We start from the raw sequence: 18,860 nt of genomic DNA, 5'->3' as shown, positions 1-18,860 counted from the left end.
GGAAATTTTTTCCAGTGCCCATGTGTTCCAGATGCTTCCCTAGTTTTTCTTCTATTAGTTTGAGTGTGTCGGGTTTGATGTGGAGGTCCTTGATCCACTTGGACTTAAGCTTTGTACAGGGTGATAAGGATGGATCGATCTGCATTCTTCTACATGTTGACCTCCAGTTGAACCAGCACCATTTGCTGAAAATGCTATCTTTTTTCCATTGGATGGTTTTGGCTCCTTTGTCAAAAATCAAGTGACCATAGGTGTGTGGGTTCAATTCTGGGTCTTCAATTCTATTCCATTGGTCTATCTGTCTGTCTCTGTACCAATACCATGCAGTTTTTATCACTATTGCTCTGTAATACTGCTTGAGTTCAGGGATAGTGATTCCCCCTGAAGTCCTTTTATTGTTGAGGATAGCTTTAGCTATCCTGGGTTTTTTGTTATTCCAGATGAATTTGCAAATTGTTCTGTCTAACTCTTTGAAGAATTGGATTGGTATTTTGATGGGGATTGCATTGAATCTGTAGATTGCTTTTGGTAAAATGGCCATTTTTACTATATTAATCCTGCCAATCCATGAGCATGGGAGATCTTTCCATCTTCTGAGGTCTTCTTCAATTTCTTTCCTCAGTGTCTTGAAGTTCTTATTGTACAGATCTTTTACTTGCTTGGTTAAAGTAACACCGAGGTACTTTATATTATTTGGGTCTATTATGAGGGTGTCGTTTCCCTAATTTCTTTCTCGGCTTGTTTCTCTTTTGTATAGAGGAAGGCAACTGATTTATTTGAGTTAATTTTATACCCAGCCACTTTGCTGAAGTTGTTTATCAGCTTTAGTAGTTCTCTGGTGGAACTTTTGGGATCACTTAAATATACTATCATATCATCTGCAAATAGTGATATTTTGACCTCTTCTTTTCCAATCTGTATCCCCTTGATCTCCTTTTGTTGTTTGATTGCTCTGGCTAGAACTTCAAGAACTATATTGAATAAGTAGGGAGAGAGTGGGCAGCCTTGTCTAGTCCCTGATTTTAGTGGGATTGCTTCAAGTTTCTCTCCATTTAGTTTAATGTTAGCAACTGGTTTGCTGTATATGGCTTTTACTATGTTTAGGTATGGGCCTTGAATTCCTATTCTTTCCAGGACTTTTATCATGAAGGGGTGTTGAATTTTGTCAAATGCTTTCTCAGCATCTAATGAAATGATCATGTGGTTCTGTTCTTTCAGTTTGTTTATATAATGGATCACGTTGATGGTTTTCCGTATATTTAACCATCCCTGCATGCCTGGGATGAAGCCTACTTGATCATGGTGGATGATTGTTTTGATGTGCTCTTGGATTCAGTTTGCCAGAATTTTATTGAGTATTTTTGCGTCGATATTCATAAGGGAAATTGGTCTGAAGTTCTCTTTCTTTGTTGTGTCTTTGTGTGGTTTAGGTATAAGAGTAATTGTGGCTTCATAGAAGGAATTCGGTAGTGCTCCATCTGTTTCAATTTTGTGGAATAGTTTGGATAATATTGGTATGAGGTCTTCTATGAAGGTCTGATAGAATTCTGCACTAAACCCGTCTGGACCTGGGCCCTTTTTGGTTGGGAGACCTTTAATTACTGCTTCTATTTCTTAGGAGTTATGGGGTTGTTTAAGTGGTTTATCTGTTCCTGATTTAACTTCGGTACCTGGTATCTGTCTAGGAAATTGTCCATTTCCTGTAGATTTTCAAGTTTTGTTGAATATAGGTTTTTATAGTAAGATCTGATGATTTTTTGAATTTCCTCTGAATCTGTTGTTATGTCTCCCTTTTCATTTCTGATTTTGTTAATTTGGACGCACTCTCTCTGTCCTCTCGTTAGTCTGGCTAAGGGTTTATCTATCTTGTTGATTTTCTCAAAGAACCAACTTTTGGTTCTGTTGATTCTTTCTATGGTCCTTTTTGTTTCTACTTGGTTGATTTCAGCTCTGAGTTTGATTATTTCCTGCCTTCTACTCCTCCTGGGTGTATTTGCTTCTTTTTGTTCTAGAGCTTTTAGGTGTGCTGTCAAGCTGCTGACATATGCTCTTTCCTGTTTCTTTCTGCAGGCACTCAGCGCTATGAGTTTTCCTCTTAGCACAGCTTTCATTGTGTCCCATAAGTTTGGGTGTGTTGTACCTTCATTTTCATTAAATTCTAAAAAGTTTTTAATTTCTTTCTTTATTTCTTCCTTGACCAGGTTATCATTGAGTAGAGCATTGTTCAATTTCCACGTATATGTGGGCATTCTTCCCTTATTGTTATTGAAGACCAGTTTTAGGCCGTGGTGGTCTGATAGCACGCATGGGATTATTTCTATCTTTCTGTACCTGTTGAGGCCCGTTTTTTGACCAATTATATGGTCAATTTTGGAGAAAGTACCATGAGGAGCTGAGAAGAAGGTATATCCTTTTGCTTTAGGATAGAATGTTCTATAAATATCCGTTAAGTCCATTTGGCTCATGACTTCTCTTAATCTGTCGACATCTCTGTTTAATTTCTGTTTCCATGATCTGTCCATTGATGAGAGTGGGGTGTTGAAATCTCCCACTATTATTGTGTCAGGTGCAATGTGTGTTTTGAGCTTTAGTAAGGTTTCTTTTACGTATGTAGGTGCCCTTGTATTTGGGGCATAGATATTTAGGATTGAGAGTTCATCTTGGTGGATTTTTCCTTTGATGAATATGAAGTGTCCTTCCTTATCTTTTTTGATGACTTTTAGTTGAAAATTGATTTTATTTGATATTAGAATGGCTACTCCAGCTTGCTTCTTCTGACCATTTGCTTGGAAAGTTGTTTTCCAGACTTTCACTCTGAGGTAGTGTCTGTCTTTGTCTCTGAGGTGTGTTTCCTGTAGGCAGCAGAATGCAGGGTCCTGGTTGGGTATCCAGTTTGTTAATCTATTTCTTTTTATTGGGGAGTTGAGGCCATTGATGTTGAGAGATATTATGGAATAGTGATTATTGCTCCCCGTTATATTCATATTTGGATGTGAGGTTATGTTTGTGTGCTTTCATTCTCTTTGTTTTGTTGCCAAGACGATTAGCTTCTTGCTTCTTCTAGGGTATAGCTTGCCTCCTTATGTTGGACTTTACCATTTATTATCCTTTGTAGTGCTGGATTTGTAGAAAGATATTGTGTAAATTTGGTTTTGTCATGGAATATCTTGGTTTCTTCATCTATGTTAATTGAGAGTTTTGCAGGATACAGTAACCTGGGCTGGCATTTGTGTTCTCTTAGGGTCTGTATGACATCTGTCCAGGATCTTCTGGCCTTCATAGTTTCTGGCGAGAAGTCTGGTGTGATTCTGATAGGTCTGCCTTTATATGTTACATGACCTTTTCCCCTTACTGCTTTTAATATTCTTTCTTTATTTTGTGCGTTTGGTGTTTTGACAATTATGTGACGGGAGGTGTTTCTTTTCTGGTCCAGTCTACTTGGAGTTCTGTAGGCTTCTTGTATGCTTATGGGTATCTCTTTGTTTAGGTTAGGGAAGTTTTCTTCTATGATTTTGTTGAAGATATTTACTGGTCCTTTGAACTGGGAGTCTTTACTCTCTTCTATACCTATTATCCTTAGGTTTGATCTTCTCATTGAGTCCTGGATTTCCTGTATGTTTTGGACCAGTAGCTTTTTCCGCTTTACATTATCTTTGACAGTTGAGTCAATGATTTCTACGGAATATTCTGCTCCTGAGATTCTCTCTCCCATCTCTTGTATTCTCTTGGTGAAGCTTGTATCTACAGCTCCTTGTCTCTTCTTTTGGTTTTCTATATCCAGGGTTGTTTCCATGTGTTCTTTCTTGATTGCTTCTATTTCCATTTTTAATTCCTTCAACTGTTTGATTGTGTTTTCCTGGACTTCTTTTAGGGATTTTTGCGATTCCTCTCTGTAGGCTTCTACTTGTTTATTAATGTTTTCCTGTGTTTCCCTAAGGGAGTTCTTCCCGTCTTTCTTGAAGTCCTCCAGCATCATGATCAAATATGATTTTGAAACTAGATCTTGCTTTTCTGGTGTGTTTGGATATTCCATGTTTGTTTTGGTGGGAGAATTGGGCTCCGATGATGCCATGTAGTCTTGGTTTCTGTTGCTTGGGTTCCTGCGCTTACCCCTCGCCATCAGATTATCTCTAGTGTTACTTTGTTCTGCTATTTCTGACAGTGGCTAGACTGTCCTATAAGCCTGTGTGTCAGGAGTGCTGTAGACCTGTTTTCCTCTCTTTCAGTCAGTTATGGGGACAGAGTGTTCTGCTTTCGGGCGTGTAGTTTTTCCTCTCTACAGGTCTTTAGCTGTTCCTGTGGGCCTGTGTCTTGAGTCACCAGGCAGCTTTATTGCAGCAGAAAAGTTGGTCTTACCTGTGGTCCTGAGGCTCAAGTTCGCTCGTGGGGTGCCGCTCTGCAGGGGCAGCAACCAGGAAGATATGCGCCGCCCCTTCCGGGAGCTTCAGCGCACCAGGGTTCCAGATGGCCTTTGGTGTTTTCCTCTGGCGTCCGAGATGTGTGTGCAGAGAGCTGTCTCTTCTGGTTTCCCAGGCTTGTCTGCCTCTCTGAAGGTTTAGCTCTCCCTACCACGGGATTTGGGTGCAGAGAACTGTTTATCCGGTCTGTTTCCTTCAGGTTCCGGTGGTGTCTCAGGCAGGGGTCCTGCCGCTCCTGGGCCCTCCCCCACGGGAGCCCAGAGGCCTTATACAGTTTCCTCTTGGGCCAGGGATGTGGGCAGGGGTGGGCATTGTTGGTGGTCTCTTCCGCTCTGCAGCCTCAGGAGTGCCCACCTGACCAGGCGGTTGGGTCTCTCTCTCACGGGGTCTGGGAGCAGAGAGCTGCTGTAGGCCGGGATCCGCGGGTCGAAAGCCGAGCATTTTAAACTTCACACTGACATCTGCCAGAGCCCATGCGGAGGATTTCCATTTACAGTGCTGTCAACTACACCAAGGTGTTGACGAAAATTCAAATAACTGTTTGCTTAAAAAAAAAGTTTCCAGATTCAGAACAATGGATATAATATTTTTAATGTAAGCAGCTCCAGATGTGTTGAAGGGGAGATGACTTGGACATTTGCATAATTGTAGCGTTAAAGTATACATGTATTTGTTTCTTTTCTTTCTTTCTCTTTTCTTTTTCTTTTTCTTTTTTCTTTTTTTTTTTGAGACAAATTTTTATTGTGACTCTGGCTGTCCTGGAACTCACTCTGTAGAAAGAGTCTGGCCTTGAACTCTCAGAGATCCACCAGCCTCTGCCTCCCATGTGCTGGGATTAAAGGTGTGCTCCAGCACTGCCACACTATAATACAGTTTTAAAAAGTTTTTATTTCCTTTTTCTTCCCTTCCCTTTCTTTATTCTAACCTTTCCTGTGTACCCTTTGCTTTCTCTCAAATTCTTGGCATTTATTTCTTTAATTGCTCTCTCTCTCTCTCTCTCTCTCTCTCTCTCCTAAATGTGTAAATAGTACTTGTTAAATTCCCATAGTTTTATTGTATTTTTATTGAAAAAATGTTTTATGTCACTATAATTTAATTATGGTTTCTCATCCCCAACTACTCTGAGATCATCCATACTCCTTAGCCACAACTCCATGCCCTTTCTTTCTCTTTGTCTTTAGAAAACAAACAGGTAAACAACAACAAAACCAAACAAACCAGAATTAAAAAAAAGAAACACACACACACACACACACACACACACACACACACCATAAAAACCCTCAACTGGAGAATATGATGTATAAGTAAAAGATCAGTAGAGCAAAAAATGCTCTAGCAAACAATATGAGTCAAGAGTCTACGAAAATACTATTGAGCTCATTTTGTGTTGGCCTCCACTGCTGGGCATGGGGCCCATACTTAAGTGTGCTTAATACATCCAGTGAGATGCCATTGGAGAAAACTATCTTTCCTTCGGAAGCAGATGTCAACTGGAGATAGTTGTTTGGTTAGGGATGAGAACTTCCTTTTCTTTAATTTTTAAACTGAAAGCAGATTTTTTTCATATGATTATAGGTTTCCTTCTCCAACTCCTCCTAGATCTCCCCACCATCTCATCCACCCAAATCCACATCCTTTCTTTTAACTATAGGAAATCTTTACCGTCAAGCATCCCACAGATTTTGATCCACCAATTCTAACGTACAGCAAGGCTTATACCCTAACGATCTCGTTGCTCTTAAATGTCTCTTCTAGTCACCAGCACTCTAACACCAGCAGCTCCTGCATGTCAGCCCTGGGAGAAACTGAAGAACTCAAAATGCGTCTGCAAAATGCCCTATGAGTGCGGGTAAGCTCTGCCTTTGCCGCTCAGTTTTCTATTTGATTTTATCCAGGGTAAACGGGAGGACCTCGCAGAGCTTGTTGAATTGAAGGCATGGCTTCCGGAGAGCTAAGTGTCTTTGCGTCTTAATCAGGTCCACTGCTGCCCGTTACAGGTCATAGGCGGACAGCCACGCCACCGTATTAAGCAGGATGATAATCTGAAGGAGCGAGACACCGAAGGTCCGCTTGAGCACCGCTTGTTCTATATATAACGTGAAGCAAAAATGACAGAACTGTCACCTGAAGATTGAGAGCTTTAGAGGATTAGGCTGAAATTCCCTAGAGGCATCAACTTTTAAAAAGCAATACTAATAGATAATAGAGCAGCCGCCTTTCTGATGCTAGAAGCGTATAATAGAGCATGCGTTTATCCACACCCAGGCCCGAAAGAGGGAGAAAGACTATGAAACATGAAGACAGAGAGGGCCCCGAGGAGACAACCTCTAAGGAGGAGCAGACTCCCTTTAGGGACTTGAGAGGTACCACAGGTATTATGAAGAGTTATAAACACTTCCTCCACCCTCTTCCATGCTTAAACCTCTTCACCAGTGCTCTTCGGTGATGGAGCCTACCCGAAGCTAGAGGTCTTTCTATGCCAGACTTCCAAGAAGATGAGGAGGAATGGAGAGGGTTTGGGAGGACATGGAGACATTAGGTCTCTGGAGGATTCTCAGTTTTAAGATTAAGGACTTAAGTTGGTTCATCTTTAAGAATCAAAATAGCAATTTACCGAGTACTTTGTAGCTGCCATGCACATTAAACCCATATCTACTTCTTGAATGAACAGGGGATGATGGTGACTACATCTCATGACTCTGAATATGCAGAAAATCAGTGAACAGTTCAGGTGACAGCTGTGGCCCGTCCAGATACATCCTTCGAGGATCTCAACTCTGTGGTCACTCACTGCCTTAGAGCCGTTATTTATTCAAATCGAATTCTTTCTCTTTCAAATTCCCAACAATGTGCCCCCCACCCCTGTGAGACCTCATTCTGTCTTGTGTAGGCATACCATAATGCTTAGTATAATTTCACAGTATTGGATGCAGTATCAACATAGCTTTGCAAAGTTTCTGCCTTTTAAACTACTTTAAGTAGTTCTAGCCAAACTTTAAATAAACAGAAAAATTATGACACACACACACACACACACACACACACACACACACACACACACAGAGTATTTATGTCTAGGTCAAAGAAGAAAAAAATTAAAACTAAATAAAGTATGTGAATATAAAATCTTTCTGTCCGGTGTATAAAAATATGCCTTGAGCCCAGCAGTGATGGTGCCTGCCTTTGATCCCACACTCAGGAGGCAGAGGTAGGATGGATCTCTGTGAGTTCAAGGCCAGCCTGGTCTACAGAGTGACTTCCAGGACAGCCACAGATCCACAGATAAGCACTGTGAGAAGCTCTGTCTCAAACCAAAAAAAAAAAAAAAAAAAAAAAAAAAAAGCTGCTGTCTAAGACTTTTACCAATACTTACCATAGAAATACTTTTCATACTCATTACTCTTCAGAATCTTTCCAGGGAGGGTGAGTCTGGGAGTTGGGAAGGGGTCTGGGATAGGTCATGCATATCCAGGCTGGCTTTGAACTCACTGTGTAGCTGAGATGGGGCATTAAACATCTCCCTCTGCTTTCATCTTTCACGTTCTGAGATTATGTGTGCCACTGTGGGCCTGTGCCCGGTTTAGGAAATATTTACTTTTAAAATTATATTTCCGAATAGCTAATTGTGCCATTTCTCCCTCCCCCTTCCATATTGTACCATTTTTAGCAACAGTAGTTAAGAGGAAAAACAATAAGATGTTTAATGAAAATATTTCTAAGTCCTTTGTAAGCACAGGCACTTTTGTTGGTGGTGTGGAGGGTATCATGCTATACCACAAGTTTGAGGACAATTTGCTGGCATTGACTCTCTTTTTCCACCATGTTGGTTCTGGGGACTCAAACTCACATCATTTGATCTGGTGGCAAGAGCTCTTATTCATTGAATCATCTCATTGGCTACACACATATTTTTAAAAATAACATTGAAGGGGCTGGAGGGATAACTCAGTAGTTTAGAGCTCTTGCTCTTCCAGAGGACCTGAGTTTGGTTCCCAACACACACATCAGGCATTTCAAAGCTGTCTGTACCTCTAGCTCCAGGAGATCTCACTCTTCAAGCCTCTGCAGGCACCTGCACCCCTGTGTACATAAGCATACACACACATACACACACACACATACACACATACCACATACACACTCACACACACGCACTCACACACAAACACACAAACACCTACACACATACTACACACACACACTCAAACACACAAACACACACACACACTCAGACACACACTCACACACAAACACACAAACACCTACACACATACACATATACACATACACACATACCACACACACACACTCACACATACTCACATGTCTCGCCCACCTCGACCGGCAAGGAAGACGCAACACCGTTGGATCCTTCTCAATCAGCCTTTATTGCAGGAACACCTCATTGATAGTACGGGGACCCCGGGGAACAAAGGCACTCGCCTTAAATACAAGACAGGCTGTGGCTGTAAATTTGTCCACTGGGGATTGGCGGAGCATGAAATACCTATTTAGCATGAATATCACCCTGGCCTTGTAGGTGCTGGGGGTCTGCCAACACATGCGCTGTAGGTGTTTACCACAAACGACCACCGGATGTCGGCGCCATCTTTAGCCGCTCCCTACACTCACACACACACATACACACACACATACACACATACCACACACACACTCACACACAAACACACAAACACATACACACATACTACACACACACTCAAACACACACACACACACTCACACACTCACACACATACACACACACTCACACACAAACACACAAACACATACACACATACTACACACACACTCAAACACACACTCACACACAAACACACAAACACCTACACACATACACATATACACATACACACATACCACACACACACTCACACACACTCACACACACACATACACACACATACACACATACCACACACACACTCACACACAAACACACAAACACATACACACATACTACACACACACTCAAACACACAAACACACACACATTCACACACACACTCACACATTCACACACACATACACACACACTCACACACAAACACACAAACACATACACACATACACACACACTCAAACACACAAACACACACACACTCACACACACACTCACACACTCACGCACACACACATACACATATACACATACACACATACCACACACACACTCACACAAACTCACACACACACATACACACATACACACATACCACACACACACTCACACACACTCACACACACTCACACACACATACACACATTCACATACACACATACCACACACACACACACTCACACACACTCACACACACTCACACACACATACACACATTCACATACACACATACCACACACACACTCACACACACTCACACACACACATACACACACACTCACACACACAAACACATACACACATACACACACACTCAAACACACAAACACACACACACTCACACACACACTCACGCACACACACATACACATATACACATACACACATACCACACACACACTCACACAAACTCACACACACACATACACACATACCATCCACACACACTCACACACACTCACACACACTCACACACACATACACACATTCACATACACACATACCACACACACACTCACACACACTCACACACACTCACACACACATACACACATTCCCATACACACATACCACACACACACACTCACACACACTCACACACACACATACACACACACTCACACACACACAAACACATACAGAATTAAACATAATAAAATAAACAAAAATAACATTGAGAAACTTTTCTATTCCCCTGCTTCCTTAAGGAGTTTAGTGAGTAATGCTGAGTTACAGACTCCGAGGGCTGTTGAGCTGGGAGGTCAGTGATTTCACATGATCTTTTGGGGGTATTTGGTCTTTGCTACTTTTCTGTTTCCTTTGGTATCAATCCATCTGCAGTTGCTAGCAGATTTCATCTTCTCATCCAACTTGCTGCGTTTGGTCTGTCTGAGAAGCAAATAAACCAGCACTAGAAATCTGGTTTCATAAAAACTTTGAACACCAAAAAAAAAAAAAAAAAAAAAAAAAAAAAAAAGCAGACACGGTTTTTGTGATTGCCATTGGATTGACTACATGTAGGGTTGTAAGCACAGAAGTCTTGCTTTCACTTATCTTTCTTAGCTTTGAAGAAAATAAATCTTGAAAATAATGTAATTAAAAATACCCCTTTCAGATCCTCCTTGGATGTGTGTGCCCGAGATGAGCGAAGCAACAGGATACTGCCTTTGACCATCTGCAAGATGCATGTTCTCCAGTGTCAGGGAAGAAATTATGCTCTCGTTGGCAAGAACAGCTGTACTCTGCCTGCCTCGACTGAGAAAGCGTGTGGTGCATGCCCAATATGGAGCAAATGTGATGGTAAGGAGCCTTCCAGATTGTAACTGTAAGAACGCTGAGGCAGTGGTGCTAACAGTTTTAAGTAGTGTAGTTTCTAGTGCACCAGCAGCTGTAAGGAGATGTCAAATATATCAGATTGTCTTGACAGTAAACGTCCTCTTACCTTCTTCCAAGCCTCACTAATTCTCATTCTACCTCCGTGGTACATAGGCGTGCGTACAGGCAAAGCCGCCCATGCAGATAAAATAAAAATATAAAAATTAAAGGAGAAAAAGAAGAGTTACATAAAAATAAGTGCACTCACACACGTGTGTGTGTGCACATACATACACACAGGTGTGCATGCACATACATACCCAGACACAAATAATGGAACAAAATAAACTTGAAGAGTCAGATGCTACTCTGAGATTAAGGACAACTTCCTGTTGTAAGGGAGTTTAAGAAGTATTAGAGAGGCATTAAAGATTCGAGTGCCAAACTGACACTTCTTGAAATAATCTAGAGACTCTGAAGGGAATAGACGAGGGACTTACGTTCTCAGACTGTGATCTACTAATCAACTAGGATGTGACTGAAGAGAACTTAGCAAAGGTCTTCAACACTGCCCGTGTTTGGGGCACATAGTGAACAGGAAAAGGCTGAGGTGCTGCAGGAACCAAGCTTCTGTCCCCGGTTTCTTGTAAATGTGGAAACTGGACGGTGTGGTGCATACATCTTCCAAATCTCTCCTTCTTTGTCTTGAGTACCTCCTGGGGACCTGTCCCTCAGTCCCGCATCAGTTGCAATAGGAAGGAGACATACGTAGTTCTGGCCCCATCTGGCTTTTTTTTCTTTACTGTTCTCTGGTTGACTTTGGTACTCTCACCCTGGAGGACCTGGGCGATGTATTCCCACCGTGGTGTTTTCCATGCTTTCTCCTTGTTGCTGTTTTATGAGACAAGCACCTTCCGAACGCTACACTTCCTTCTTTGAATAACTTTTTATTCTTTCCTTTCTGTGTCTCTGAGCTTTGACACTCCAGTCTCTCCTGAAACCTTCTTAGTTGGTCTGGAGAGCAAATACTCGATTCCTGGCTCACAAAGATGACAGTCTCCATGAGGAACGAGGTGGAGAGCTCCTGACTTGGATAGACCCGCCTCCTGTGTGTCCAGCCAGTAGAAAGCCTGGCACGAATTTTCCAATCCCATTTATTCTGAGTGAAGAAAAATGGCCCCATTTCCTGGTCTTACTGCTCTTTCAGCAGATAGTTTATTGTATTGCTCAGGGCAGGAGCTCTCTAATCACCACACCATTACTTTGGAGGTAATGTGCTTCCACTCTCCCACAGCCATTAAGTCTCCCTCACTTGTTCTTTCCAGCTCAGAACAGCAAATGTGTCTGCAGAGAAGCGTCGGAGTGCCAGAAAGCAGGGTACAGAATCTGCGTGGAAGTGAATGGCAAAGAGGAGACAATGTCCGAGTGCGAGGCTGGCATCTTAAGGTGCAGAGGGCAGAGCATCTCCATCACAGCCATAAAGCCCTGTGCCCAAGAAGTCCAGTAGGACCTGGAGGCGGTGGGGCTTCATCCTCTTCATCAGAAGCTAATGGGCAATGGATACTGGGTTAAAACATCTATAACTGGTCCTTAGACCACTTTCCTAGCAGGAAGGCATGATCCTTTCTGCTTTCTCATCAATATTTACTTCTCCCTTCTGTGTTCAGCCACCTGTGCAAACAACCCTTTTGTTTTCTCAAATCCCAGTCCAGATTTCCTTCCTTTACAAGGGGCAGTACGAAGAACCCTTATGAACCATGGCATGCTGAGCTATTTGTGAGGTTTTTGGAAAAATGCATTGGGCTTTACCTTTTTTTTTTTTTGTCTGTAAACTTACAGGATGAGACTAGAGACACATGTTATCCATTCATTCATCCCTATGATTCTGTTGAATATGATTGACCCAGTCCATGGGTCTGTGTTGATTAGGAAAACAGAAAGAACATAATTTCCTGATTAGAGAGCTTGACTTTCCTCAGTGAAATCAAACGCAAACACATGCACACACATTGGGAGAAACAGACAGATGTAATTATTTTCATCTCGAGGGGTAATGTCACGCTTCGCCCTACTCAGCCATCCCCACGTGTAGGATCTTTCTTCTTGTCAGAAGATCAAACTACTTAAATGTCAGAGCAGAATTCATCATGCTATGGTCACAGGGCACCGTCTGCCTTCTTGTCTGAGAACAAATATAATTCAGTCTCTTGAGGGCTTTCTTCAGTGTGTGTCAAATATAAACCTGAAAATCACTCTGCTTTTGAGAGAAGTGTCAGTTTATGCTAGAGCTATTGAGAGATGCATATTTGAGAAGAATCTTCCCTAATGTGGTCACACCCTTAGATTTTTTTTTCCAGAAGCACACAATTTGAGACATTGGAATTTGCTTTATTTCTTATTCATCTTTCATTAAACATAACAATAGCAAGAAATCCAGCTGTGGAAGGTGAAGTGTGTGGGCTGAAATAGAGCTTAAAGTATGAACAAACACTCTTTCTTTTGTTTTTTTCCTCCCGAGGCTGTTAGATATATTTCAAACAAACTTTAAGTTGCTAAGGAGTAGAAAGTGCATTCCAGATCCTATTTTCTTTTAGATGTTTTTGAAGTGTAGAGTGCCAGATATCACTGCTCTAGATTTAGCTTTCCATAACAATTTCCTTTGTGGTTTGATGCAGATGTAATATATGGATGTTGCACAGTTGTGGGTTTCATTTACTGAATACATTCACGCTTAAGCATATTAACTGTACATATTAACTGATTTAGAGGATACTATGGATTCCACATCTTCCCTGAGCATAGGGATTGATTTGAAAAATGACAGGGTTGGCTGTCGACCCCCATCGGAGGAAGCAGGTAAGGAATCACTTAGGAGAACTGATCTCAACATTCTTCAGTTCTTTCTATTATTTACTTGTTTAGCCTGGAGTTAAATTCCCACTCCTTGTGAGCACTTCTAATTTGAAAATCCACTTTCTTCAATATTTTCAAAATTTAAAACTGATGGATGACGTGACAAAACTTCCACGAGTTAAGAATTCTCCACCTCTGATCTCATCGCAGCAGGGCACAATCCAAGGCATGTAAATTGACTTCCAGGTTTATGTGACATATAAATGAATTCTGTCTCTAGATTTGGATCCCATTCTCCTAAATATCTCACCATGCATGTGCAGATATTCTAAAGTCTAAAAATATCTGATATTGCAAACTTTTCTGGTCAAAACATTTTGGATGAGCCATTTAACAGCCAAGGTATTTGAGACAGAGGTTTCAACAGCATTCCTGGAGGAGACACAAAGGACAGATGAGTCACATGAAGGATGGGAGGAGGGAAGGTGGCTGTTGATAGGTATTTTGAGACACTCTATTTGTGTCCTACACAACACTCCCCCCTCCCCCCAAACCATTTTTATGTCTATTGACCTTTCCTCTAGTCATACAGGGACATTCACAGTTACCTACAAAGAACCAGAATTGTAACAAGTCAAGAGGAAACTTATTTTTGATAATGACTCATTGAAGATGTTTTGAAAATTTAAAAATAAGCTCTGTAAGCAGAAGTCTGTGAGAAAAGCAAGAAGGAATTGTTTGTTTATTAAATAAATAAAAGGCAAAGAGAACAAATCCTTCGTGTCTTCTTTCCCTGTCTCAGACCAACATTACACAATCGAGGGGAGAGTATGGCCTAAAAGGGTGGAATCAAGGTTGTTTGGAACCAGGGGAAGGAAATGGGTCCTTTACTCTCACTACGTCTAGGAAGCCATGAGGGAAACAGAGTTTCACCCACCATTTGCACAGACATCGCAAGTTATTGATAGAGGCAGCCTCGGAAGATGTCTTTGCAGTGTTATGAGCTGCATTCCTGTGATCTCACACAGTTCCTGTTAACTGATGAACAGAAGTGCTGCTATCAGTGTCCTGTGTTTTCCCAAACCAATCGAAACTGCTCCAAGTGTAGCCTCTCCACCCCACATCTCTCCAGGAGTCTTGCTGTTCTTCTAGTCTGAGGGAAGAGTGTGACTAGTCACATGAGGTATGATAGGGTAGAGAATGGTGAGTATGTCTGCTGAAGGACTCTACAACTCTGGGTGTTCTTGTAACTACACAGATTACAATCTCTCCTCTCACCTGGGCAGCTGATAGCTGACCTCATCTTCATATAAAATATAAACTTATCAAATTGTGGATAATATGGTTAGAGTTGTAGGTACTGAACACCTGTTTTACCCAATACTCCCTGAAATGGCGTTAGATATGTCTACACAGAAATCATTACTACTTTTCCATTAGGTTCAGATATTTGGATTCTATTGCCTATCATTCTATATATATATTTTGCTATTTCAACCCAACACTATACTCACATATATCAGCTTTCTATATTAGCCATCTTCCCATTATTAAAACAAAATACTCAGTACAATCAGTTTATTAGAAAAATGTTTATCATCCTGAGTGAGATAATCCAATCACAGAAAAACACACTTGGTATGCACTCATTGATAAGTGGATATTAGCCCCAAAGCTCGAGTTACCCAAAATGCAATCCACAGAGCACATAAAGCTCAAGAAGAAGGATGACCAAAATGCAGATGCTTCACTCCTTCTTAAAAGGGGTAACTAAAGTATCCACAGGAGGGGATAGGGAGGCAAAGTTTATAGCAGAGACTGAAGGAATGGCCATTCAGAATCTACCCCACATGTGGCCCATATATATACAGCCACCAAACTAAATAAGATTGATGAAGCTAAGAAATGCATGCCAACAGGAACTGGATATAGATCTCTCCTGAGAGACACAATCAGAGCATGTCAAATACAGGGGCGATTGCTAGCAGCAAACCACCGAACTGAGAATGGGACCCCTGTTGGAGAAATTAGAGAAAGGATTGAAAAAGCTGAAAAGGGACTTGCAACCCCATAAGAACAACAATGCCAACCAACCAGAGTTTCCAGGGACTAAACAACTACCCAATGGACTGACCCAGGGCTCCAACTGCATATGTAGCAGAGGATGGCCTTGCTGGGCACCAATGGGAGGAGAAGTTCTTGGTCCAGCCAAGGTTGGACACCCAGTGCAGGGGAATGTTGGGGGGTTGTAAGGGAGGGTGGATGGGGGGATACCATTATGGAGAAGGGGGAGGGGATAGGGAGCTTATGGACAGGAAACTGGGAAAGGGAATAACATTTGAAATGTAAATAAAGAAATATATCCAACAAAAAATAAAAACATTAATTTCCAACCTATAAATGCCAGGACAAATGAAAAGCCATCAATTGTTTCTAAAAACTTAAGTTGATTATTTTCACTATTGATTGGGAAAGTTCTGCATAATTTTATGTTTTTTTTGTTTTGTTTTTTGTAAAAGAATGTTTATTTGAGGTTATGGCTTCAGAGGGTTAATCCATGATGGCAGAACAAAGGCATGGCAGCAGGAACACCTGAGAAATCACATCTTGATCTAAGGGTAGGGGGCAGAGAGAGAACACTGGGAATAGTGGAAGTCATTTGAAGCCTCAGAACCCATCTACAATTACACATCCCCCATAAGGCTGCACCTTCTTGCCCTCCACAGATAGTTTCACCAATTGGAGGTGAATTATTCAAATATATGAGTCTGTGCAAGCCACTTTCATTCAGACCACCACACTGAGTAAGACTCTCTGGTGTGTTTGTACTAAGCTTCTGATAGATGCTCAGGCTTGTTTCATAACAGTGCAGCATTTTTTTCGTGTTCTCATATCAACAAGGATACATAAAAGTAGTAGCACCCTTTCAAATACAGGGAAGAGTTTTAAAAAGCTGGGAATCATCAAAATTGCTAATGGAACTAGAAACAGGCACAGCCACTTTATGAATCAACCTGAAGTGTCTCAAACATTAAGTAAAGTTACCACAGACTCATCAGCTCCACTTCTCCATGTTTGTTGGTGGCATGGAGATTGAGATCCTTATCCATTTTAAATTCTGCTGTCTTTTCTCTAATGATTTTAAAGGTTCTTCTAATATTCTGATGGGCTCCTTATTAATATTTGATTTGTAAGTATTTTCTTTTAAAAATTTATTATTTGTGTATTTTGTTTGCATGGGGGTGTTTTGCTTACATGAATGTGTCTGTGTTACATCCATGCAGTGCCAAAGGAGACCAGAAGAAGGCATCTGATCCCTGGAACTGTAGTTATAGATGGTTGTGAGCTGGCCTGTAGGTAGTGGTAATCAAACTTGGGTCCTCTTGAAGAGTAGCTAGTCATTTTTACTACTGATCGACCCTTTAGCCCCTCATTAATTGTGTGTGTGTGTGTGTGTGTGTGTGTGTGTGTGTGTGTGTAGCTTTATTGGTTCTTTGTGAACTTCACATCATGTATCTTAATTTTACTCATTTTCTTCTCCCCTCACACTCACCTTCTACCCTTCCAACTCTGTTCCCCCAAACAGACAAAAAAAATCTCCTGTGGAATCTGTAGTGTGTTCTACTGTGTCCCACAGTATACACAAAATTTTATTATGGAATCTGTAGCGTGTCACAATGTGTCCCACAGTGTACACTTTGTCCACACTTCTTTGTTTGCAAATGTTCATTTCAATGACTCCTTGGTCTGGTATGAGGTCTCTGGCTTCTGCCACACCATCAATCCTGGAACCTCATTAGGAGTCCTCTCAGATATCCTGTTGTTGCCCTTTGTCATGGAGATCTTGTAATTTTGAATATGTAGGGCTAGCCACTTCATGTACTGTAGCAGTTCATCGATGGAATAGATGTTGGAATGGACCAATTCAAAGCCCTGGATCTAGGGTTAAGAGGTATCTGAGCTGGTCAGCACCCAGCTCTCCCAGTCTCATGACTTTGGGGTTGGTTTACCAGAAACCAGAGCCAGCTCTGCCCAGACGAGGTGCAGTCTTACTGAGAGTATTGCAGTTGGTGAGATATATGGCCACTTCTCCCACTCTCACGACTTCAGGGCCAGCTCACCCATCTGTCCTACATGACAAGGGGCAAGGGAGGGGGGAGAGCATCTTTTCCTTGTCTATGCTACTGTCCAGCAGACCAGAGGCAGGGGCAGCTCTCCTGCACTCACTCCTTCGGGGCTGGCTCACCCACAACCACCGTATCCAGCATTAGCTCTACTGTATTGTCCAGGTGAGGTATAGGGCCTACACCCCTGAGGGATGCAGCAGGTGAGGGGCAGGGATAGCTCTCCTGCTCTGATGACCTTGGGGACAGCTCTCCTGTCTGCTTTGTAGGCCGGCAAGGGGTGTGGTGGAGGAGCATCCCTCCCTTGCCCATGTCACCACAAAGCAGGAAGCTTGGTGGAACAGTTCTACCATGCTCTTGCTAGCTCCCCTGCACCCCTGCTCCAGGGTCAGCTCTACCGTGCTGCCTAGGTGAGGTGCCTGCTCTCTTGAGTGCTGCTGAGGGGCAGAACTAGTCCTCCTGTTCTCATAACCCCAGGACCAGGTCTTTTGCCTGCTGCAGGTGATGGGGGGTAAGGAAGGAAGAGAGTATCTCTTTCTTGTCTACACCACCATGTGGGAGATGAATGGTAAGACTTGCTCTTCCACAATCAAATCCTCAGGGCCAGGTTACCCACAACTCTGGCAATGTGTGTGTATATGGGGGTGGCACCTGAGTACTGAAGCTGGCTAGGGATGGGGTCAGAGTTCACTTGCTCTCATGCCTACAGGGTCAGCTCTTCCAGGATGCCCAGGTGAGGGGTGAGGACAGTTCTACACTGTCCTCAGGCACCAACATGTCCTAGGTGGTGGCCCAGACCTTTCCCATGGCCATTTGTGGTAACTGATCCCTGCTGCTGTAGTCATGGCTAGTTATATCAGGCTATTCCTCACTATCTTCTAGTCTCCACTTCTGCTTTTAGTTTCCAGTTCTAGTGCCCACATCCTTCTGCTTCTCTTTCTCTTCCATTTCTCCACCACTTACTTGCTCCTCTTAGAGGTGATCAGTGTCTCTAAGTGTCTGGGG

At 42.2% G+C, this 18,860-nt stretch overlaps 1 protein-coding gene across 2 annotated transcripts in view; it reads left to right on the top strand.

The window, feature by feature from the left end:
* The window catches only part of C7 (complement C7), a 79,475-nt gene extending 64,970 nt beyond the window's left edge, over nucleotides 1-14,505 (top strand). For both annotated transcript variants that reach the window (NM_001432332.1, NM_001432331.1), the window contains 3 exon segments: nucleotides 6,177-6,270; nucleotides 10,679-10,863; nucleotides 12,204-14,505. In NM_001432332.1, coding sequence (NP_001419261.1) covers nucleotides 6,177-6,270; nucleotides 10,679-10,863; nucleotides 12,204-12,385 — 461 coding nt within the window. In that variant the 3' untranslated portion in view covers nucleotides 12,386-14,505.
* Nucleotides 14,506-18,860: the final 4,355 nt, after the last annotated feature.

This window comes from Rattus norvegicus, chromosome 2 (genome assembly GCF_021556685.1).
Source record: "Rattus norvegicus strain SHRSP/BbbUtx chromosome 2, alternate assembly SHRSP_T2T, whole genome shotgun sequence".
Classification (NCBI taxonomy): Eukaryota; Metazoa; Chordata; class Mammalia; order Rodentia; family Muridae; genus Rattus; species Rattus norvegicus.
The sequence above is the reverse complement of the archived record's forward strand: the minus strand, read 5'-3'. Positions and strand labels throughout refer to the sequence as shown.